Source organism: Tiliqua scincoides, chromosome 1, assembly GCF_035046505.1.
Source record: "Tiliqua scincoides isolate rTilSci1 chromosome 1, rTilSci1.hap2, whole genome shotgun sequence".
In the NCBI taxonomy this organism is placed as follows: Eukaryota; Metazoa; Chordata; class Lepidosauria; order Squamata; family Scincidae; genus Tiliqua; species Tiliqua scincoides.
Window position 1 is genome coordinate 222,124,812 of NC_089821.1, and position 25,568 is coordinate 222,150,379.

Genomic DNA, 25,568 nt, shown 5'->3' on the forward strand with positions numbered 1-25,568 from the left:
TGTGTGTGTGTGTGTGTGTTTGTGTGTGTGTGTGTGTGTACATGTATGTGCATTAGTATATGACTCTATTCTGGCAGTAAATGTTGTATTAGAGACAAGAAAAGATGTTGTATAGTATAAATGTTTCAGTTTGGTGTAGTGGATTTGTCCACAGTGGCTGTGCTACCATTTGTAAATAGCAAGGCACTTCAAAATTGACCTTACCATGTCTGTTAATCTTATAAATGAGCGACTCTCCACATATACATAACTTATCACTTGGTAAATGACTGTCTATATATGTATCCTTGGTGAAGACTAGATTTCATATAGGGCATTTGATTTTGTCCTGGCTCCAAAATAATAGAGGTAATTTATCAGTGTTGGTCTTTTAAGTATTCTAAGTAGCTATTTGGTTCTTGCCTTTTGTATGACAGTGTCATGCAGGAAGTTTTAACTGAAATAAATTTATTTTAAAAGATTTTTCCCCATCTTTCCTAACCAACATGGAAATCTGAAGGTGACTTACAAAACATAACAAATTAGTGCAAAAATAAAACATTATAATATTAAAACAGTTAATTGCTACACCAAATAAAAAATCAAAGCAGCTAGAAAAAAAAATCTTATAGCCAGTACAACTAATCCTATAGCAAAAAACATTCAAATCTATTGAATACTTGCTGTAACAAAAAGTTTCTAGTCCCCTCTGAAATACCAACAAGGGTCTTGAGGTAGGTAATGCTGGCTAGGCACCACAGCCAAGGAGGCTCTGTCATGCGTTACTGCCAGTAACTCTAAAGGTGACATAACCTCTTCAGGTGATCACACAGGGTGGGCAAATTTTTATGGGGAGAGATATTCCAAGTATCTAGGTCCTAAACCTTTATGGGCTTTATAGGTCAGCACTAGTGCTAAACTTGGGTTCTAGTTGTTGACTTTGCAGTTGCATTCTGTACCAATGAGTTTCCAAACAGTTTTCAGGTGCAATCCCTTGTAGAGTTCATAACAGTAGTCCTCCTTTATGTCACCAATGCATGAGTAGCTATAGCCAGGTCTAGCTGAACCTACTATGAATGCAGGCACACTAGCCTAAGATGGATGAAGGCATTCAGGACATAGCTATCAGCTCAACATCCAGTCTTAAGGGGACCCCCAGTCTGTGAACCTGATAGTTCAACGGGAGTGAAACTCTCCAGAACAAATTGATAGTCCAATATATGTGCCGCAGATCTCCTAATTAAAAGCACTTCTATCTTGTCTGGATGTCATTTTGGCCTGCTAGCCCTCATCCTGTCCCTCACTGACCTCAAGCATGTCAGAACATCCCTGGGCTCTGATGGAAAAGGGATGGGGGGAGAGAGAGTACAAAATTCCATCCACATTTTTAGTGGCACCAAACTCGATAGTTCAGGTGACCTCCTACATTATTTTCATGTAAATATTATATAACATGAGAAATGGATAAGACCTCTGAGGGATGCCATAGACCTGTGGCCAAGATATCAAGCAGAAGTACTCTTAGCATCTTCTGGAATCAACCTAATAGGAAGACTGGAGTCACAAGTTTGCGGGACCTTGAAACTCATCCCAGTAAGATGATCCAGAAGGCTATCATGGTTGATGGTATTGAAAGCCACTGAAATAGTCAACAGAACCAGTAGGGATACTTTCATCTGTTTAGCTTACAGCAGTGGTTCACACACATTTAGCACCGGGACCCATTTTTTAGAATGAGACCCACCGGAAGTGATTTCATGAATGGAAGTAGGAAAATTTTTAACAATCCCATTCTGCAATCCTACCCACACTTACCCAGGAGTAAGTCCCATTTACTATCATTGTTAAAAGAATATACCTAGTAGCTTGTTAAAAGTACAGGTCTGTAATATTTCCCCAAATGCAGTCACATATCATGGTAGCATCAAGTCTGATATATTAAAAATAAAATATTGAAATAAATGGGGACCCACCTGAAATTGGCTTGCAACCCACCTAGTGGGTCCCATCCCACGGTTTGAGAAACACTGGCTTACGGAATAGGTAACCAAGGCAGGCTCTGTCTCTGACGCTGACAAGAAGCCAGATTGAAAAGAATCTAGATAATTGGCTTGATCCAGAAATCCCCGGACCTTCCAATGTAGGCTTGCAGAGCGGAGTGTTAAACATTCATCTTCATGTAGTTATTTGTAGCTTGTAAAAGTCATTTGGTTTATTGTCTGTGGTAAGTAAGAGTAATCTTTGGTTGATGGGGGGCACCTTTACACCTGTCCTTCTACATCATTGGGTGCCAAACCCTGGCCTGTGGGCCAGGTCCAGTGCCCATTGCAGTCCTTTCCCCAGGTTGAACAGAGCTTGCTGTTCCGCCGGGGAGCCTTCTTTGTCACTAATCGCCCCCAAACTTCATGCCAGCCAGCCACTTCTGGGTTCAATTGCCCCAGCAGGCTTTGCGCCAAGATTTCAGGGCAGATGTGTTTGGCCGGTGCAAAGGTGGAACAGAGAGAAGGCTTCCCAGTGGAATGGTAAGTTCCATTCATGCTGGGGAAGGATTTCCTGGTGTGTAGCTGTCTCTAGTTTGGAGACTGCAGTTCTACCTCTTAAATTTTTCGGCATGGAGGTATAGAAAGAAGGTTGACTAATAAATTAAAAACAAAGGGCAGAAGACTACTAATGTTTGCAATATAGAATTACTCATTCTGATAGGTCAAACTAGGTATGTTGCTGACTGTGGTAAATACTACTGTTAGTTAAAGAATTACTTGTGTTCAGCTGACAATCAGACATCTTGGTGAAAGTTCAAGAAGATGCTGTAATGGAGGTTAAGTGAAACGAATTGTTGGGAGGAAGTAAAGTTGAGTCAAGTCGCTATAACTTCATTTTTTCAATCCAGCTTAGAAAATGTTTTACTGAATTGGAGTAATTGCACAGAACTAATTGAAGTCTCCTGTGATATAGAGGTCTCCTCTTGAGAGTTTTGACTGTCAGTAAAAGTATGCAGGGAAATCTCAAATGGGCATAGATATAAACTATTTACAAATATATTTTGTTTTCTTTGCATACTGGTTATTAGGCACTTAGAGTAGCCAACATCTGTGTACAGTGCAAATCAGTCACTATATTAGAACACTTCATGCTCATTCATACATCCCATGTAATTTCTACCAGTTCTGCTCTTGCCATATTTGTTAGTGCACTTGTATCCTGCTTTTCTTCAACCACATAACTCACCTGAGGTGGCAAGGAAAATGGCAGTGGAAGGGCTTTTTTAACTTCAGAAGCGAAGAACTTCTTCACTCTGACATCTTTTAAGTAAGAGCTGTGTGATATGAGGGGGACTGTTTTTGTATTTCACCCATTTTCCATCTCATTCAATGGTGTGGGTTGGAAGAGCTATTTACATGGCTTTTGTTTGAAGAGAATATAAGATTTACAGCCCAGTCCTAAGCTGTGCTGGTGCAGCGGGGCCATGGCTTCTGCATCATCCAACACAATTTAAGTAGCTAGAGCTCTGGCTAAGGAGATATTTTCCCTCTTGCTCCAAATAACACCCCAGCTTGTCAGATATCAACCAGCTAACTGGCTGGTTAAACGGGGTTACTCGGATATCAACAAGCTATTTAACTGGCAGAAGTCCAAGCAGCCCTGTGTGAGGCTACCAGGCCTGGAGTGGGTTAGGATATGGGTGAAGGACTGCTCCGCTGAAGGATATGGACAAAGGACTGTACCCCCTTTGAGACCTGATCTGCCCCACCCTCTTTTCACCCAGAAATGCCCTGTCCCTGCCTCCATTTTACCCTCCACTGCCCAGCACTCCACTCACCACCACCACCAGCCAATCCTTTGGATGTAGTGTCAGTGGGACAGCACAGGTCTCTCTGGCAGTGCTGCTTACTTGCCAGATTTTGCAATGTGCACTCGTTGGCGCTCATGACCAGCCAGTTAGTATTGCACTCTTATTTATTTAAAAGATTTATATACTGCCTTTCCTAAACCTATCCTGCCTTTTAACATTTTGAATACCTGCTGAAGAGTTTAGTGCAATTTATCTGTTTTGGATGTCTTTAAACTATCCCTTAATTATTGTTTATCTCATGAATTTTGTGCTCTTAATTTTGACATTGAACATGGTCTATGAATTGAGAGCATGATTCTTACTCTTCTGGAGGTTCGGGAAGCCTTGCAGGGGGATCTGCAGGGCTCCCTGCATCCCCTGAGGCTGGCACTGACCTTAGGTAGGTTTAACACCCTCCCCCCCATCTCTGGCAGTGGCATGAGGGCGTGTGAAGTGTTTAACAGGGAGAGAAGACCCTAAAGTAGCTTTTGTTCAACTTTTGTGCATCAGCAGTCACTGCAGATTTATGGCTAGGCTGATGACAGAGCAAGCAACAAAAATCCAGAGAAGGCAGGAAAAAATTATGACGACTGGATTCCATGTTTAAGATTAAATCTGAATCTCAAGTTCGGAAGTTGAATACCACTATGTTTGAGTCTAAAGTGCTTCTCCCATTTGTGTTGCAAAACACAGGCTCCTCTTACTCAAGTCATAGACTCCACCATGAATGAAATGGGAGAGTTTCAGCCTTACATGAACAACTACGAGTTACTTTGCTGGATCAAGCCAAGGCCCACTTAGTTAAGTATTATGCTTCTAACAGCAGCCCACTGATTGTATCATAAGATGAAGAAACTAGTCTGACTCACAATGCTGTTTTCCTCATTTATGTGCAATGTCTCAAACAGCTTCACATTCCCATTTCCCAGTCCTTTCAATTCCCAGAATGTGCAGCAATTCTTAACTTTAAAAGAACAAAAATAATCAGAACCCACTTCCGGTTCACAAGTGCAAATCTAGAAGTGGGTTCTGATAGTGATTTTTACTGTTTTGGAGGCCTGCAGAGGGCTTCGTGGGCTCTCTGCATTGCTGTAGGCTGGTCCTGACCTTAGGTAGGTTTAACCCCTCCCCATCCCTGACTGCGACGTGATCCTGGGGTTTGCAATCTTCTGCAAAAATTTCGCTCTATTCTCAGACTCCCTGGGAGTTTGAGAACCACTAGTCCACTGGGTCGCAACCCACCAGTTCGTGTAAAGGTTCCCCTGTCCCTCTAAGGGGCGGGGGAAGGGGGAGGCAGGAAAGCGATCCCCAGGATCATGTCCATTTGGGGGGGCAGGGGGGTGCTTGTTACTTACTTTCAGAAGGTAGGGCTGCAGCAGGCTGCAGGAGGTGTGGGGAGCCCTTTGCAGCCCTGCAGAGCGCTCCCCACGGTTTGGAACTTTCACTGAAAGCTGGTGCAAAACATAAGTGCTTTGTGCCTGCTTTCTCCGAATGTTCCAAGACTTGCGGAGCGCTGTGCAGGGCTCCCCGTACCTCCTGCAGCCCTGCCTTCTGAAAGTAAGTCACAAGCACCCCCCTCGCCCCCCCCTTAGCGGTGCGATCCTGGGGATCACATCACTGCCCTAGCCCCTCCCCCACAAAGACTTACTGAGAGAGTAAAGCTCACTCAAAGTTTGAGAACCACAGCACTAGTCTAAGGTGTGAATGCCCAAAATTGCTTCCAAGCTCACTTCCCTGCTGGGAGACCCTTGGCTGTAACAAGAGGGAGTCCAGTTGTCTCCCTTACCTTGTATATAGTTGTTACAGGTACCTGTTGATGGCTTGTTTCTTACCCCTATTATTGTGTTTGCCCTGCTACTTGGATGCATTCCTGATACTTGGTTTCTGTCTGGGGAACCTTGGAAAAGCCCAGTGGGGAATCACTAGGGTTGGTGTTGCCCAGTGGGGGGAGGGCAGTGAGAAGGGGGCAAAACAGGGTGGTGGTGGTGGTGATGGCTGGAAAAGTCTCTGGAGCCAGATCTACCGGGCTTCCTGGTGTGGAGCCCAGATCTACCTGGTGGGTAGACTTGGCCTCCTGGTCAGAGTCTTTCCTGATGCATAGCATAGGACTACCTGTCTAGTAATCCTGGCCTCCCAACTGGCTTGGCCAGGTAAATTCCAGCTCCTCTCTGATGTCACCCCCCATCATGTCACCTGGTGCGGTTCACACCCCCTAGTGATGGAGAGCCCCTCTTCTTTGGAAGATTTTAGATAAGCTGACCCTGCTGGCCCAGGAGGGAAGAACTTTGCCAATGCTCAAGACTTGAGCCATCCTGGAACCAACTGAGAAGGAAAATTCACAGGTAAGACCAAATTCCCCCATTTTCAAATATATCTAGTACTTATTCGAGAACAATGAGAGGAAAGTGTTGTTGCCAGATAACTGATAATAATAAATAATGTGACTTTCTCTTGGACTCATCATCCATAGCTTTCTGCATGGATGCTACTTTTTTTTGTCCTGTGACACAAGTCTGTTCTTGGCTGCTGAACTCTTTGCATACTGTACCTTGTAATATCAGTTTAGAAAAGATGGATGAAATAAGGGTATATATATTGACTTTACAATAATTAAGCCTTCCTAGTAGAAAACTATGATGCGAGAGTGCATCCCCCAAATGTGCAAAAAGGTGTTGTTACTTGTTCCAACTATGCAGGGCCATTTTAATCTGAATGGAAAATCTGTCTGGGGACCCAAAGTACAGTAATTAGCAGTCACTTCAGAGTGTCAGAGCAGAATTACCATTGTAATGGTTTAGCTGAAGGATAAAAGGATTGAATTTGGGTCCCTTTTCCTGCCAAACTAAATGTTGCCATGGGAATTTTCAAATGTAAGAGGCGTTTACTTAGAGCAATTTGAAGGGTTTGAATAAACTCATAAATTATTGGTTTTAAAGGAAAGATCTCTGCTTTCTTTGGCATAGGCTGAGCAGCAACATGAAGGCTGTTAGAAAGCTGCTTACATACTTAATGAGAATGAGTTGATCCATGCTGCCATGCAGTCTATCAGCTTATTAAAGCTAAACTGTTTTTGCTAAATACTGTATAGTAAGCACATTTCAAGAGAGACAGTTTGTAACAAATCCCTGGAGTAAAAAACAAAATCTGATTGCTGTAGATGTAAATTGAATTTCCCTTGCTGGATTAGATCTTTTTTCAAGTAATGCTATTAAAATGGTTCTTTATTGTTTCAGTAAACATTAACTTGATTTTAACTTTCCCCTCTACATGTAATATTTATTACAGTACTTGTCAAATCTGAGTATGGAGGAGGAGAGAGGCACCAAAGGTTTTATTTAAAAGCAGATAAGGTGTCAAAGTTCTTTGAACTGGTGCTTTAAGGTCATATGTAAATGTTTTCAAAGCTGAAGTTTATTCTCACCAAAAAGAGGTTGGGCTTTGACCTGCTGACTTATTTGTCATTGTTGACACTATTGAAACATGAAAAGATGAACTCTGTTTTAGCAAATGCCTGAAGTAATGAATGTTCTCCATGCTGCTTAAACCTTCAGTTGTGCTTGTTGAGTCAGCAGTAGATGTAACAGTAAGTAGCATTCTGCTTTAGACTTAGAAGTATAGTTTTAACTAAAGCTGATGATTCATGTTTTGTATTGGGGCCAGATGTGAAGGGGCTTCCACACTTTCTTGTTCACATATCAAGCAGGGGTCGAGTCTTGCTCTTTATGTCAGAAGGTGTGTACAAGTGAGGGGTAAGTCACTACACTCCATCAAGCTCATTCATATATCTGTAGTTATACACATTTTGCCCTGCTTCTCTCTGGTTTGGTTTGTGTCTAATTCCCCGTGCAGAAACAAACACAAAGCACAAAAAAACTCAATATAGAAATATCCCCCCCCCCCATATATTCTTGCTAAGCACTACCTTTCTAGTAGGGTCTCAGTCCTTCTGGGGTTCCTTACCTGTGCAGGGTTCCTGGTTCTCCAAAAGGGTAAGAAGAGTTGGGGCTTGTAACAAAATGCTGCTAAGTGCTAAGAGGAAAACTCCAGAACTCTAGCTAGCCTGTAGAGGAGCTAAGCAGGAGACTTGTAGTAGTGTTCAGACTTCATGGTGGAAAGAAATGATTTATTTTTTTTTCATTTCCAACTCTTCTATTATCTTTCCTGCTGTGCTGTATAAGTGCTGCAGTGTCAGAGCCATACAGTCAGGACAGGGCAAGGAGGGGTGTGTGTGTGTGTAAAGCAGAAAGGTATCTTCTCTCTGTCTCTCCTTTCTTTGCCTTCTGAAGTATTCATATAATGCAGGGAGGGGAGTTTTAGTATCATGGCATGCATTTCCACACCTCTGACTTTGCAGCCCGCCCAACTTCTGGTTTCTTTAGACCCTTTTGAAAAGCTATGTCACAAAATGCCCTATAAAAAACATTTACTTAAATAAAACACTTTAAAATATCTCATTGGGTGACTAACACCCAAGTGGGTAATATTCTCCCCAGTAAACAGTATGTCAGTGGGTGGAAAATTACTGCTATTGCCTGATTTCAATTTGGCAAATACATTTAACAAATGCACCAGTGACAGACATAGTCCAACTTTATTAAGGAAGCTCTTTTTCCCGTGTTCTGTTATCTGACCAAGAAGGGAAGGATGTTCTCAAACCTGTTGCTTGTGGATCTCTCAAAACTACTTACATGAATGGAAATAGAGAAGCAACTTGATAGGTTGATAGGCAGGATGAAGGCAATTTCTGCCTAAAGATCAGAGATGTTCTCTGCAGCTTCTTCAGCAGTGAGGGGCTAGATTCATTAGTGGCTCAAATAAAGAAAGAGATGGATTTTTTGAGTTTATTTTTAAAAATAGTTTACTGCTGTTTTATCTGAATATACTGAAATAAATCAGGATCATTTGGGTCACTACATTCCAATTCAGCAACAGGTTATTTGCAAGTGCACACAAAACAAGTGCTGTGTTCCAATGCAATGGCAGCTATTTACAAATGTGCAAAAATCCAGAGTTGGAAAATGAATTCAGGAATGGGGGTCATGCAGCCTCTCAGTGACTCAACTTCCTAGTGCTTCCTCCCCTCTCATCTTGTGGAGGGTCCTGGCTAGTCAAGTAAGCCTTCATCACAGCACTTTGCCTCTCATCATGCACTAAGTGACCTCAATAGCTCCACTGAGCATCCTGATGTCTTGGTACCTTTGCTGTGTCAGTGCCTCAAGCCTGGTAGTATTGTTGTCCAAGGCTCATTCTTGGCTGGCTGCTACCCTCTCTGTGTACGTCCTGCACTGCAGCATCTTTCTTTGGGGGCAGTTGAAGGTCTCTGTGAACTCTTTGCTCATTTCCCTGTTTGCTCTTTTGCTGTTTCCTCTGCTCATTTACCTGCAACACTTCTCTGGAGATCTTGAGATGATGCCATTTTTGCCTGTCTCTTAGATGCCACATAGTCTCTGCTCTAGGTCATCTGAGGCCTCTATAGCTCAATTTCTCCAAAGGGTTTTAATGGACTGTCTGATCCATTTAAACCCCCAGCAGTTCCTATGGAGCAGTGGAATAACTGCCTATTCAAGTGGCAGTCCTTAAGGAACATCTCAGATGTGATAGCTGTAATTTCATTCCTGATCAAACAACTTGTAGTAAATTCACATTCAGATTTAGAAGGCCAGCTTCAAAGTTAACATCCTCTCTGACTGGAATCAAATTTACAATTGGCAAATTGCATCATCACCACCACTTAAGACTTGATTGACTAAATTTCCAAAAGAAAATTCTTCCTCTAGAAAGTCATCTGGTTAAAAAAGAGAAGACTGCAAAGTTGTTGGACTTGCCCATCATAAAGAAAAAGTTGTTGATCATATTTTGTTGGAAGAAGGGTGTGTGTACATGTCTTCCTTTGCCTAGTTATTATAGGTTTGGTTCAGCAAATCATAAACAATGCTACACCAGAGTAGAGTAATGAAGTTCTTTTAAATTGTCTGTGAATCAATTTTGTCTTTGTCAATACAATCTCTTGGTTTAAATCTCCAGACTTGTGTAATACTGCAGCTTAAAAATATCTCAAGTGCCTAGATGCTGGGTGATGTTACTGGTATGAATATATTCCAAGAGATTGGAATTATTCCACTCTGAAAAGGGAAATGGGTTGTAGACCTGCCTTTATAAGGTGCTATCCTAACCTATCTCTTTTTTTTGGGGGGGGGGGGGTCCAGTATCTTGGAGGAGAAATTATATATAAGGGTCTGGTGGCAGGTCTGTGGAGCAATCCAGACAAAATTCTTATGTGCAAAGATGTGCTTAAAAGGGTTTTTCCAAAGTCCTTTTGGTGAGTGGGTCTTATCAATCAGAACATTTAATTATTTAGCTTTTATTGTCTACTTTATGAACACTAGAGCATTTCAGTATGGGGATAGCCCAGTTTTCCTTTGTAAATATTAATGCAGGATTATTTATGATTAGAAAGTCAGATTTCTGTCCCCACCACTGTAAAGAAAACTGTTGTTAACTGGTCTCATGAGTGCCTGTATTTCTTTCAAAGAAGTTCTTATCAAGGGCTTATTTATCATTTTAAATAAATAAAGTGAATTTCAGTACTTCCTCTGAAATGAACACTGGCTAACCAGTTGAGTTAGCTGCAAATCTAAATAGCAGAAACCATTTTCACCCTGGCAACACAGTGCCTAGAGCTATTCAGACCTTCAAATGTAAGACTGACACAGTTGTCCCCTAAAGAGATGACATACGTACAAGCATGTCCCTGTATCCACGGATCTGGTATCCACGGTTTCAGTTATCCATGGATCTGGATTTGCCCCCCATCGAGTTCTTTTGCGCTTAGTACTACTGAAAGTACAACTCTGGGAAAGCCGAATTATAAAGGGGAGTGGATAAAGAGCTTCTGGGGAGTGCATGTGGCCCATAGACCTTATGTTTGACACCCCTGTCTTAAAGTGTGGGTAACTTGGTAACAGCTACAACTTTGCATCTTCAGTGCTTCTCCCTTGTTTTTATGCTTTGGTCTCTGTTTTTGGTTCAGTATATTTATATACTACTCTTCAACAAGAAAACCTTCATTAAGCAGTTTACAGAGAGAAACGAATAAAATTCATTGTGACACCACATACACATGCTTTGTGTTAAACCATGTAAACAGTAAGGTTGATGTCCTTGGTATCAAAGCATTGGGAAAGAGGCAGCAGTTTGAGGTGATGATACTACTGTTTCAGCTTGAATGTATTTAAATGTGTTCAGTCTGTAGCACTTTATCTTGTTGAATGTTGAAGATCTAGAAAAAATGAATTCTAGAAAATGTTGCTGTTAGAGCAAGTGTCATTAAGTAGAAAAATGTCCAGGTGATGGGAAATGTAAGGAGATAATACTAGCTTACTCCCTAGTGTGTCTTTAACATTTTGACCACTGAATTTGTCAAGTGAAATGGCACAGTAGCCTTTGCATATCATTTGAGCGGATAGTGTGCTTTGAAAAAGATAAGGAAGTAGTGTTGGCTGAAAGAAATAATGATGCCAGTTTATCTTGGCTTGTCCAAGCTTTGTAGTTTATCATTGTTTTCTTCTGAACGAAATAAGTTGTGCCATACCTATTTAACTTTATAGTTCTGACTGTGAAACTTGGAGTGTAAAATTGGTGTTTTGGTGGTGTTTTATTCTGAGTTAGCAAGTTGTTTCCAAATAGCACAATAGGTTTGATAGATGGAGTATCCACAAAGAATAACATCAGAAGTATGAATAGTTTATCTGCAGTAGGTATCTGTTGCATGCAACTTACCTCATTAGCACTCATTTCCTACTGCTAGTCAGTAATGATTTCAGGCCACTTCAAACTGGCTGTGCTGCATGTACACATCACTGGAAGATAAAATATGTGCATTACGTGGCACTAATTTTTATCAACGTGAAATTCAGTATGTTTGGGCCCAGACTTAACTGATGGATGGTGGGTGCATGGGTAAAGGAAGTGATGTGGCAGAGCCTGACCTTCCTGGGGTAGACTGGGTGGCCAACACGCCTACTGCCAATGAAACATTGGTTGTACTAGTGCATCTGGTGGAGATAGTATATGCCACTGCTGACACTGCTTGCCTAGCCATCCCAGGACTTGGTGCCAGCCACACTGATTGTTTCTGGTTTGAGCAAGACCGTTACAGACGATTGAACCTACAATGGTGGCTATAGCTCTACCACACTTAAGCAGGGAGTTCACCAGGTTTTGTGGGGGAGGGGTGTGTGTGTGAAAACCTACCTGAGTTTCAGCACCATCAGGAAACCAGCAGAATTCTAGTCACAAGCCCCACCTCAGCTGGGTGGGTCTGGACTGGAAGAAGGTGGAACCAGACAAGGGGAGGTAGGCCTCAGTAAGGGAGTATAAAGCACCCTTGTCCTCCGCAGGGCTGAACCAGATGGCTTCCTTGGGTGTTGTCCGGCTTCCTCTTCTAGGAGACCCTACCCAGATGTCCAAGGATAAAGAGGTGGAGAGCAAGAGCTGAGGGCTCACGGGCAGGTCCTCCTCGAAGAAGAAGCTGGCCAGCACCCAAGGAAGCCATCTCGCTCAGCCCTGTGGAGGAGATCAGGGGTGATCTATACTCTTTCTTTGCAGACACTCTGAGGTCAGGAGATTGGGCCAGAGGTCAGCCCCCTATTTTGTTTGCACCAGTTTCGGGCCAAGATAGGTAAGTTCTTGCAAGAGCCAAATACATATTTGTGACCTGGGCAAAAGAGGCTTGACTTACATAGTGCTGAGAATACATCTGATAGCTTTCCAGGAAATTTATAGTTATTTGTAGTTATGTAAAATAATTTTTTTAAGTGACAGTGTTTTCCTATCGTGAACATAAGAAGAGCCCCGCTGGATCAGGCCAAAGGCCCATCTAGTCCAGCCTCCTGTATCTCACAGTCCTTTACCAAATGTATCAGGGAGCACAAAAGACAGTAAGACACAATCTGCATCCTGGTGCCCTCCCCTGCATCTGGCATTCCAAGGTAGTTTACTTCTAAAATCAGGAGCTTGCACATAACTGTCATGACTTGTAACCCATGATGGACTTTTCCTTCAGAAATCTGTCCAGTCCCCTCTTAATGGCATCTCGGCAAGACACCATCACCACTTCCTGTGGCTAGGAGTTCCACAGACTAATTAAACGCTGGGTAAAGAAATATTTTCTTTTGTCTGTCCCTCTATCCACTCTGTCCATTCCCTGCATAATTTTGTACGTCTCAATCATGTCCCCCCTCAGGCGTCTCTTTTCTAGACTGAAGAGCCCCAAGCACAGTAGCCTTTCCTCATAAGGGAGGTGCCGCAGCCCAGTAATCATTTTAGTTGCTCTCTTCTGTACTTTTTCCATTTCCACTATATCCTTTTTGAGATGTGGCGACCAGAACTGGATGCAGTACTCCAGGTGTGGCCTTACCATTGATTTGTACAATGGTATCATAATATTAACTGTCTTATTTTCAATTCCTTTTCTAATAATCCCAAGCATGGAATCAGCCTTCTTCACCGCTGTCAAGCATATTAGGTGAGGAATCACCTAATATGTTTAAATTAAAATGATTATCAGTATAATGGAACCTGTGCATCTTTTTGTTGCCTCTAAAGGCGATTAAGGAAAAGCATTCAGTTTTGGGTGACTAGGCATGGCTATAAGAACTTATTTGTCAGTACAGTGCTTCAGCACAAAAAATGAAGAACTGGAAGTAAAACCTGAAGAAAACAGATGTGCAATTTTGGATGACCTTTGTCATTGAGCAACTTGTATTGTGATCATAAATATCCTCCAGTTCTTCCTGAAATCAGCCTTGCAGACTGAGGAGATCAACCAGAATTTTACATGGATGCCATGTGATTTACTAAGCTTTTATCTTCTGGATCAGCACACAAACCATAAACTATCTGATAGCAGCCTGCTTTTTAACATAGAGCCTTGTGTGTGCATTTGAGTTGAATATGTTTCTATACCATTTTTAAAACAAAGGCAGTCAGAATTAATTCCAGGATAAGACATTGGACCAAGTAAGCTCTTCTAGGATTAAACTAATACTGTACTTCGTGAATCAGATTTTCCCCCCAGTGTAATTGAGAAAGAAGCTTTTCTAGTTATTTCTTGATACTATTTGTTTTTGGGACATCTGTCTCATGATTAGGGTCCTAAATCTTAATTTTAAGTATAATTCTGAAAATAGTTCACATTTAAAATATCAGCATCTAACTTAAAATGTGAAGCTTTGAACATGAGGTATATAAGCACCTGAGCATGAGCATCTGTCTCTGTGCAGGAGCACCTGTGGGATCTGCACCTACTCGTAACTTTCAGTTTGATCAAGGGAATGTACTAGAGTAGCTAACAAACTTTTGCGTATTAGCAAAAAATATTTAAAAGAGCCAAAAATCTTGCCTTCCATCAGAAATGCTAAGATAAAACATCTCTGAGGATCAATTTGAATACTTGTGTTAATCTCTTGTGTTAATCTCTCCTATAAGCATTTTCTGTGTGTAGAATTGGATAATCCAGGGGTGCTCAGTACGTTGATCACGATCCACCGGTCGATCGCGAGGCAAAATGAGTCGATCGCAGGCTTCTCTCCCGTCCACGCATCCCTGGGAGTGAGCCCCGTCTGGACTGACTGGAACTGACTACTGGGACTGACTCATGAGTAGACCTGGAGAGGAGCCGCTGGCAGGCTTCTCTCCCGTCCATGCATCCCTGGGAGTGAGCCCCATTGACTCTACTGGGGCTGACTTACCTTTCCCCTGTTTTTGCACTGGTATGTATGGAGATCTGCCCCCCCCCCAACTTCCATCTGTTGGTTCTGTGTGCAAGGGGTTTTGCACTGGTCTTGCTGTGATGTCTATATAGAGATCTTCCCCACACATTTCCCCTGTTTTTGCACTGGTCTGTATAGAGATCTGCTCCCCCCCCACTTGTATTGGAATTGAGGAAGATCTGGTGAGGAGGTAGATGTGGTGTCAGCAGTGGCTGTGGCTCCTTTAAGGGTAAGGCCTGGGCATCCAGCAGAGTGTGCTGCACAGCTGCAGCCACTTGAAGGCAATAGGGCCCTCAGGGATATAAGAGCACCTGAGGCAGGAAGGGCTCCACTTATTTATGGGAGTCAGCTTTTTCCTACATGAAGATCATTAAGTCCAAGTACCCTTCCACCATGACTGATGAACATTTGGAAGTGTGCTTGAGGCTGGCTGTCAGCAGCTACTGTCCGGACTATGCATCCTTGGCTGATTCACTTCAGTGCAAGTCATCAAAGTAAACTCAAGTAATTACAAAAAATGTTTATAGTTAATTATGTTGTGTTGTGCAATATTGGCTCATGTGGTTATGCAAGGTACACCAACATACATTGTACACATAAATGTTATATGATATGATGGCGTGAACATTGTAAAAAAACTCTGGGTGATCTCCGGGCCTTGCTGGGTTTCAAAGTAGCTCTCGGGCCAAAAAGTGTGAGCACCCCTGGGATAATGTGTCATGACCACAAATACTCTGTTTTGAAGGAGCACGGAAAATTGTAAGTTGTTTACTTTAAAGACAATGATCCAGAGTTCACTGACTTGTTCTGGTCTAATTTTTGTAGCTGAGTATTTTTATAGCAAAACGATGCTCTGAAAGAGGGGTATCAAACCCGCCCCCCCCCTTCCAGGATTACATGGCAGAACTTTTCCTTAATCTCCAGCATTCTTGCAGCAGAAAAGCCCTTTTCAACTCTTCCTCTTTTCTGGTGAGTTTAGCTGCGTTTGAAGTCTAGAAACCCTTGCATGACAGAAGCAACCTTCAGGGTGGAGCACTGCAGGAAAGAGCAGAGGGGCAGCCTTGCATTTCTCCACACATATCTGTATATGGGTAGTGGTTGAAGAGAATGGAGGACAAGAAGTTAGAAAGGATGTGTAGGGAAGATTAAAGGAACTCAGCAAAGGACATGGGGAAGGGGGGGGTTTGAGAACAAGAGAGGGGAAAAGAGAAAGGAAAGATCCAGTTCAGGCAATAAAGGAATACAGGAAAAATGTATAGCTGGAAGGAAACAATGTATGAAACAAGTTTGACATCCCTGCTTTAAAACATAGTTTTGTGAGAGTGATCTGTGTGTTTTAGAAGTACCAAGCAGAGAGCATTGGTATATATTTCATTAGGAAGTTTTTACTTTCAAAGGTGCATTTTTTAGTATTGCAGCAGGAGCCCATAAAACAAGTACCAGTTCAGGAATGTGAATTTTGGCATTGTTAAAAGCAGATGGGTTAATGTCTCTGAAGATACTCAGATAGCCACAGCTACCACCTGAATATGATTGCATTGTTTCAGTGAGGGCAAACACAAGCTGCAAATAGATTGTTAATAATCAACATTAAATATAAATGACTTGCTCAGATGGAGGTTCACTTTATTTCCTTGTTTAGCAAGATAAAAACCAACATTTGTTGTGTTAAATTTCTTCAAATGATTTGTTTCAAATTCTTGTTCCATACTTCTGTACAAATTCGTGTTCCATACTTTAAAATAAAAGTATTTCTTGCTAGAAATATGTTTAGTTCTTAATTATGCTTTGAGAGGATCAGTTCTCTGAAATAATGCAATTTAGAGTATTATGAATTAGTGCTTTAAGAGATGCTGCAAATTGCTTTCATAAGAATGTTGAGTTTAAGAAGCCTGCAGTGGAACTATGAGTTCTGCTGAAATCGATTTGTTGAAACTTGAGAAGAATTCTGTCTGGCTTCTACATAACTATTGTGTTTGGCTCAGTAAAAATACCCCTCTTCGACTTAGTAAATATTCACCCTTTATTTTTAGCATTATTAAAGCAATAATGGCTAAAAATGGGAATTTTAAGATATGCCTGTTCGTGAAGATTTAGTACACTGTGAAACTAATCTTTTCATAGAAAATCTACAAAATACTTGATCTCATTAATGGAAGCCATCGTCTTTAACAGAATATTTAGAATATTGTGTGCTCTATGATCTAATTGTTGTAAGCATTTTTCTTCATTTAAAGACGTCAATTTGAGGCAGGACTTGAAAAAGCACTTTGATGCTCATACATTACATGTTTTTTGCTTTCTGCAATCCATTTGAGGTTGGAAGGGACAACAAGATAGTTTTAATGATCATTCATAGCTGCTTGAGACAGAGTATTGCATAGCTATCTGAAAATTAAGTTGCTTATGTCGTCTAGTCTCCTGGAAGCAGCTAAACATCACCTGGCTGATTTTGCCAAAAAAAGAAAAGACCTGCCTCATTTATACTGATTCAGTATTAGCCAAGTAGCTTGCATTGACAGGAAGCACTTCAAAAAATTATATAACAAACTGTTGCTTACTCATGATAGAATAGTTGCTTTTAATTCCCACATTGATCACTTTTCTTAATTGTGTTTGAAGTTTAATTTAGCTTCTAATTGAAAAAGTGAACTTGTTATAAAGTAGGGGACAATGGATGTAATTGTTCATGAATTTTAAATGCTCACTATACCTGACTTTAAGATCAACCCCAGAGGCCCTGCCTGTGGAACTGCTGATAACAGTGCAGTGAACTCTGATTCTATTTAACCATGTATTTTATAAAATTAAATATACTTGCCAACATAAACCTTAGCACTGGAAACTTTTTCTGACCAATTTCAGTGTTTGGCTGGCTTTCTTTAAGTTCCTGTGTTAACAAGAAGCAAGATAGAATAGAATCTCCATTTATTAGCAGACCCAGCATAAATAATTCCTAAGTTGAGAAATTCCTAGTTCTACAAAAGTGACATATACAAATGCCACACTCATGTTTTCAATCATCTTAAGGGCATTCTTTCTCTAAAACCTTTGCTGAAATGCTACAGTTTTTTTTGAGGGGGAGGCAGTGGGGGTGGTGGTAAAACCATATATACAGTCTAACTTTATTCTGACAATTACATGCCTGACCCCTGTAGATGTAGAACTAAATATCTTGAACAGGTTTGTTTGTTTGTTTTTCCTGCCTTTGCTGTGCTGAAGCAAATGCCCAAGGCGGCTAATTATTGAAATAATCTCTTGCCAGTACTCCCAGTATTTAGTGGGAAATATGTTATCTATTACTGTTGAATGTATTGTGTTTTAATTTTTAAATATTATGTTTGATTTTACTGTAAGGTGCCTTGTGCAGCTTTTAACAGGAAAGGCGGAAAATAAATAACTGTTCATGCAGTGGACAAGACCTGCTGGCTCAGATGGACAGCTTAGCTAGTCCAATATTCTGTTTTCCAGAGTTGCCAATCAGATTTCTTTGGGAAACTCAGAAGTGTGGAAAATACTGCTATTACTACCCAACAACTGGTGGTCAGAGGCATAGTGCCTCTAAATTTGGAGGGAGCATGCAGCCGTGTTGACCACCAGTGGTAGACTTGTCCACAAATGTTTCTAATCCTTTTTTAAGCCAGTCTAAGCTAGTGGCCATCATACATCTTACGGCATTGAATTCCATAAATATGAAGAACAACTTTCTTGTGCTAGTCTTGAAGTTCTGCGCATCAGTTTCATCATCAGGCAACAATAGAGATTCCTTACATATGTAGAGATGTCACCTTAGAAATTAATGCAGCTAGCTACTGAATCCTGTCTGGAGGCTGTCATATTGACCCATTGTGCAAGATAGCTGAGGAAGATGTCCCCACAGTGTGTGGGGGTGGGGGTGGTGTGTGACTAATTACCTGCCCATGTTAAAGAGCCTTGCTAGGATTATATTTGGAGGGAAAGAGTGCAGATTTGCTTTGAATAATTTGGTATCAGAGGGAAGCTTAGCTTCTGTCCCTGGTAATGGGAATATTCAGACTCCATCAGTTGAATACAAAACACAGAGCCTGTTCCATTGTCCAGTTTAAAATGTTAATGAATAAATTGCAAAGATCAACATAAAGAACAAAGCTGCTACAGAGCGTTCTCTGGGAGGTATGCTTATTCCTTCAACTAGTTTTCAGTGGCGTTTTCAGAGCAAACCCAAAGTTGAATTGCTCCCTCAAATATCATTTACTGGTGCCCAGGGTTATACACTTGGAACAATGCCAAACATAATGTGTGAGAAGGAGTTTGTAAATATTGGTGTTCAAGCTTTTGGCTAAGAATGTTAATGACACAGTTGCTTCATATGCAAAGCTAAACTTGCAGCAAGTGAGTTTGAAAAGTCAAACAACTATTTCTCAAAACAAATCACATTGAAAGACTTTTTGTCCTAGTACCTATACTACTGATATAATCTTCATTTCATAGAGTTCGTCTTCATTTAAAACCCACTGTATGAATTAAAAAGATTTTTTTTAAAAACACAACTACTTTGTGTGTGTGTGCGCACACGTGTGTGTAGAGAGCCACAAGCTATTGAACTTCACACTGTATCTTTTGAAAAAAAATTTAAATGTTTGTATTATTCACTCCAAGCAAAAAGTTTGATATTGGTACCAAGGACCTTCATGATAATTGGGGATCTGTTCCTGGACCCCCTGCTTATAACAAATTCCATGGGTAGTAAATCTGTGGGGAGGGGGGGGATTACGCAAACTTCCCATGCCTCAGAACACCAGTATGACCAGATGGCACTTCTGGTTGTGTGCATGAAGTTCTTGAGGTCCACCAGATGTGGGCTCAGCACCTGTGTTGCGTGAAATCTGTGGATGCTGAACCCATGGATAAGGAGGGCCCACTGTATACAGGTCCAGCCTTGTTATACACGGATTTTTTATACACAGATTTGACTCAACATGAATGGTCCCTGCGAATGTGCTGATCCCTGGAGAAGGGAAAAAATGCACCCCTTTAAAATCACAGTTTCAAAAACTGCTTTTTACTGTTGCAGAGAGACAGTCAAGCAAGTGATTACAGGTATAACCTAATTATCCACAGATTTTTCTATCTCAGAGCTGATGAGTAGGGCTCTTTAAATTAAAGGAAAATAGTCATTTAATGTTGCCAGAGAGGGCAGCCTGCTGACAATCCATCAATCATTCTCTCTGCAGGCTTCACTCCCCCCTCCCCCTGAGCACATGAAAGAAGGCTAAATGGCAGTGATTATCACCTTCTCCATCCTTTCCCCCTTGCTGGGGCTCTGGTGAAGGGAGGGATTGCTGCCTCCTAGTGAAGCCTAAGTGCTTGGAGAAACACTGATTGCCTCTGTGTGCATTACAAAGGTCAGCAAGGTTGTTTTTAAATCATCAGAGCCAAGAGACTTTGTTTTTTAAATTGATTTGCTATGGTGCGTTTTTTGCCATCCAAGTGAATTCTTGAATGGAACCTTTTCAAATAATTATACTCAACCTGTATACTGTTTGTACGTTTATCCACCAACAGATTTTGGAAATGGACATTTCTCTCCATTAAAAAGCTAGTTGTACATTTTACCTATGTGCATCACTGTTGACTTCAGTGCATTTAGATTTGACTGACTTTCCCTGCATTCGGGCCCAATCCTAAGCTTTGCACGCCGCTAACTGCTGGTGTGCACTGTTGCAAATGTGCTGTAAGGCACGTTTGTGGGCCCTATCACTGGTATTGGGCAAGCGCTGGGCGAGCACCGGAGCTCTGCTGCTCAGTGGTTGTGTGGGGGGAGGCGGAGAGAAGGTTGTGTGGGGGGAAGGCGGAGGCTTTCCAGGGGGAGGGAATGGGGCAGGAGGGAGTCAGCTCCACCGGATCCAGAGCCTCCATGTCAGGCTGGCCGCCAAACACGGAGGCTCTTGATTTTACGCCAACCTTTGGGTCAATGTAGAATCAAGTAGCCCCATTGTGGGGCTACTCGCTTTACTCGTTGGGAGGGGACAAAAATCCTCTTCTCCGGAGGAGGAGGCGGTAGCTACCTGGAGCACGCAGGATGTGGCAGCAGCCATTTTCGGCACCGCTGCTGCCTCATGTGCCTCGCAGCTCAGGATTGGGCTGTTAAGTCCTTCAATCAAGGGCTCACTGCATTTTAAAACTTCAGTTACTCTTAAACTTGGCAAACAATTTTGAATGACCTCATTATCTTTCAAATTGTTGGTACTTATGTGTATTAGTATTTTTATGTAAGAGAGAAAAGGAAAATGTTAAAAAATATAAGATCTGAGTCAATTACATGAATTCCTGCGTAGTTCAGACCTTATTGAGGTTTGCTTGAAGCGGCTTCCTCTTTGTACAAATGACTGGATTTCTTGGTACAGATTATATGATTGTGTGGCGTTCTTCAGAATTTGTTTGTATCCCTCCTGTATGTTCTGCTTCCTTCAAGGGAGAGTGCCTGTAGAAATGCCTGAAGCTAAGAGAGGTTTCTTCAATGTGTTGTACTTGTCAGCTGGGAGAACTGGCTAAATAGGATAGGCCTTTTTGGTGGTCTCCTTCTGCATCTGTGAGCTTGTTTAACCAGCTGGTTTTAAGTGACAGAGCTATGAAAACTACTCGTAGATTTTGACCACAAACAATGAATTTAGAGATATGTGAACAAAAGATATGTATAAGTAAAGTTGCCAGTCAGGGGGAACTCCCGCTTTTGTGGTTGTATTTCAGTTGAGGTTGCATTTCCAATATGTAATGTCACCTCACTTGCAAATACAGAATTCAGTTGCTATTGTGTGCCTTTGATCTCTTCACAACTTGGTTGTGTGCAAAATTGTGCCTCTCTAGTGTTTTAACAACTGACCATGGGTTGTGCAACAACTTAAATTAGTTGCTCACTTAGTAAGTGGGAGAGTAAGAATTAACCTAAGCAAATCCCCATTTCACGTTTTTGTCTTAGAGCGTCTTATTCTGTAAGATTAGATGGAAGTCATAAATAACACAGTTTCACATAGGGATAGTCATGAAGTTTTTTCCCCCCTCCAGACTGTGGAAGAAAGGCAGCCCTGTATTAAGCTCTCTCTTTTCAATACAGGTTTATGATGCTGGAAGTAGCATGCAGGAGAGAACAAATTGTGGCTATTGTTTTGCCCCAGCATGCCGCTACTCGAAGCTATGTATAGTATTCTCACTCCAATCTTGTTTTCTGGGAAAGTGAGGAAAGATGAGAAGTTCTGGATTTAGGTCAGAAAGCAGAGGAAATATCAGAGGAGGAGAGCGAACTCTGATGAATGGGGTGGCACCTGAGAATATTTTGATCATGCAAATGTGTTTCTGTTTACTATATTGTTTAGAATGTGTTAAGTACCTTGTGGGTGTACTGATATTGTCAACTGCTCTCCTAATAGTCTGCTTTATTCATGCAGGCAGAAGGAGAAGATAGCCTTAAAAAGATGCAGTTGATGGAACTTGCAATTCTCAATGGCACCTACAGAGACGCCAATATCAAATCACGTAAGTATGACAGAACTGTGGGGCATTGTGTATTAAGATGCTAATAAGTAATTCTACTTCATGTGGACCAGAAGGGATAGACAAAATATAACTTCCATTCTGCACATGGCTCACAAATTCTGTGCTTGCGATTCCTGCAATGACCCTGATGGATTACAAGTACTTCATGTGGCCCAGCCAGCGTGCACACCTTGACTTCACAATGGTTCTTAGTGTGGGTAGTATGATAATACTGGACCTGTAATGTTATGGCATTAGAATAAGTAGTGAATATTGCTGAAAGGCAATAAATTGTATACATTTTTTCGAGGCTAGACCCATGTAATCAGTCAGCACCCATATACCTGGGTCATCTAAGTAGTACCCCAGCCATTTAGGAGCCACTCATGGAAAGTGATTGCTACATAGTGATGCAAAATGAACTCTTCAGTCTGTCTTAAAAGCTAAAGAAGATCAACTGGATCATAAAACACCCCTCCCTTGAAATAAGCAAGCCATGTATATGAAGTGGCTGGAACAACAGCATACAGGCATTGACAACTTATTAGTAAGTTTTAAAGTTTGCATTATGAGATTGAGGCTCCTCTTTAGACCATAATTGAATAAACTGTTCATGAAGCTGCCCAAGAGGGATGTCTCTGAAAAGAAAAAGAAATCCTCCCTAGGCCCTCACAAGGTTGTAATCCATTTTTGGCATACAGTATTGTAGCAGTATGCTTTTGATGTTGTCAATTTCATTTCTTAGATTTAAGATTCTGATGTTTTGTAATGTTGTAATCTTGAAAACTACTCCTTTAAAAAACAACTCACTTCTGATTGTAAGGTAGATAAGTTCTCATAATGTTTAAGATTCTCAAAATAGCAGTAATATTTTTCTGTGTAATATTTTGCATGTTTTCCTATGTTTTTTCAATTCTTTAACACTGAGTTCAGAAATCAGTCATGAACTCTTTTGCAACAGTTCTAGTATGGTTTAGCATGCTTTCACAAACTGCATGCAACTGTATCTTAAAACTAAATGCCTTGTGCTTACTAATTGGGCTAGATTTCAGTCACTTTTTTTGAAGTTTTATTGACAAACAGATCATTGTACTTCAAGAGGAAGGAAAGTCATCCTGATAATTGATATAGGCAATTTTCTTGTTGATACCTTCTTTCATTTAATGAACCACTGTCTCATGTAACAAACCAAGAGACCTGCACAATTCAACCAAGATGGTGATTTTTATCACCTTGAATATAAAGGTGTTTTTTGGGAGGGGGATTTCTGATACACTGGAGAGGGCTAAAATGGTGTTTAGCCTTTAGTCAAGTGCCTTGGAGGTTATGGAGAGGGAGAGAAATTAGCTTTACTGAAAGGATATGGAGGTGAAATCTTAGCCAGAAAATGTTATTCCCACTGTTCTGGCACTTGCTGATGAAATGTATGCAATTTTAAACTGTAGTAAAATACTATATGCTACTTAATGTAAAAATCTTTTGTGCATTTGGGGTAAATTCAGTTAAATTATCTTATCAGTAAAATGTATAAGCTTGGGCCTGCAAGACTTCAAAATTTATGTATATAGAATCTTTAATCTTGCTGTCTTTCATTGATTTTGTGGTGTGGTTTACTGGAATAGTTGCTGCACTTGCCCATATATAATCGCTTTTGACCTTTATTTTAACCGTGTCACTTGATGCCCATTTGGGGCATTTGCTGTCTTGGATTCTTACTTCCATTGTTTTTTGGTTTTTTTGTTTTGTTTTTTTAAAAAGACCCTAACTTTTAACTCCAGAAATGTAAAGGGAGGCTTATAGGCATTATTCTACTCAAGAGTACAGTAGGAAGCAATACTACTACCACTTTCCTGAATTCTTGCTGAAGAGTAGAAACCTCTGTTCTAACAAACTGGCTAGCAGTAGCCAGTTCCTGCATCAAAGAAAGGTGATTAGTTGACCAGAATTTGGTGAAGGTATGAGATCCGCAAGTGTTGACTGACCAAAGTCCTTCCAAGAACTTGTATACAAGCATCTTGTATCAGACACCAGAGGTGCTGTTATAGGAATGAGTCCTTGCTTTTAACTTTGATGTTGTCACTGTAGGCTTGAACATACTCTGAAGGCAATAAGACTTCTCCAAGATGAACCCCATTGTTGGGGAGAGCTCCACCTCTCCTCCATAGCCTGCGGAAGGGTGGGGCTCTCCCTGACACCACACTGTCTTTGGTAGCACTATAAAGCAGTTACTACTTTGTGGGAATTTCTGAAGTGAGTAAAATTGGGGAGAGCCTCAAAGATTCTCTATCTTCCAGACATATACAGTATATATAGGTTTGAAAGATCAGCAGTTACAATTGTAGCTTCTTGGATGAAAGTGGATCTCTATATGGCACTGGATAATATCTTCCAGACATGGCAATGTGTATAGTTAGACCTTCAGATTTACTGCGTAGCAATTTCTGGAGGAATGTGAAGTTTTCATACATGTTGCTGTTTATTTACTATGTAGTGCATTGTGGACTGCATTGTGTGACATGATCTTGCACAGAAGTGACTTGTGGACAGTGTTGCTTTGTAGCTTGGGACAGAGAGATTGGATTTATTAGCCTTTGTGGGTGGGGGCAGGTGTCTCCAGTTTTTATTGTTAATACTAGCTCAATCTTGTTAAGGTAATAGAAGTTGCTCTTCAGAATTTTTAAACCTGCCTCCTTATTGAGGGCAGTGGTGGGAGCTGCATTTTATCTTTTTTTAAGAAACCATTTTTGATTGCTTCCTTTTGGCAGCAGCATCTTCAGAAGTTCCAGAGGACCCATTGGTGCATCTCCCCAAGGCAAAACAGGGTGAGTGCCCTTGGTGCCAACTGGAGGGGTGCACCAGAGCATGTGCTCCAATTACTTCCCCAGTTGGGAACCAGTGGGATCACATGACCCTCTTATTAGCCGGTCTGGTGAAATTGCACAGCTGGCTGCCAAGCGCATACTTGTACTCCAACTTCTTCCCAACTGGGGAAGCAACTGGAGTGCATGTGCCCTCTCAGCAGCCAGTCAGACAAAATTACCTGACCAACTGCTGAGAGTGTACGGAGAACCCCAAAAATGATGTCATGATTTATTTATTTATACAGGTATTTACAGGCACTGTTTTGCGGTGGTTCCGCTCCTACTTGGAGGGTCGGTCCCAGATGGTGGTGCTGGGGGATGCCTGTTCGACACCCTGGCCCTTGAGATGCGGGGTGCCACAGGGCTCAATTCTGTCCCCCATGCTATTTAACATCTACATGAAACCGCTGGGAGAGGTCATCCGGGGGTTTGGAGTGGGGTGCCATCAATATGCTGATGACACCCAACTCTATCTCTCCTTTCCTCCAGACTCCAGGGTGGCGGTTGAGGACCTGGAGCGCTGTCTGGAGGCAGTGAGGATCTGGATGGGGGCTAACAAGCTGAAATTAAATCCGGATAAGACAGAGGCTCTCCTGGTTAGGAAATCCTCGA

At 41.5% G+C, this 25,568-nt stretch overlaps 1 protein-coding gene across 8 annotated transcripts in view; it reads left to right on the forward strand.

Annotated features, from left to right (window-relative positions):
* Positions 1 to 25,568, forward strand: part of QKI (QKI, KH domain containing RNA binding) — a 169,084-nt gene that overhangs the window by 120,739 nt on the left and 22,777 nt on the right. For all 8 annotated transcript variants that reach the window (XM_066616356.1, XM_066616310.1, XM_066616364.1 and 5 more), the window contains exon 5: positions 22,008 to 22,095. In XM_066616356.1, the coding sequence (XP_066472453.1) occupies positions 22,008 to 22,095 (88 nt within the window). The remainder of the gene's footprint in view (positions 1 to 22,007; positions 22,096 to 25,568) is intronic.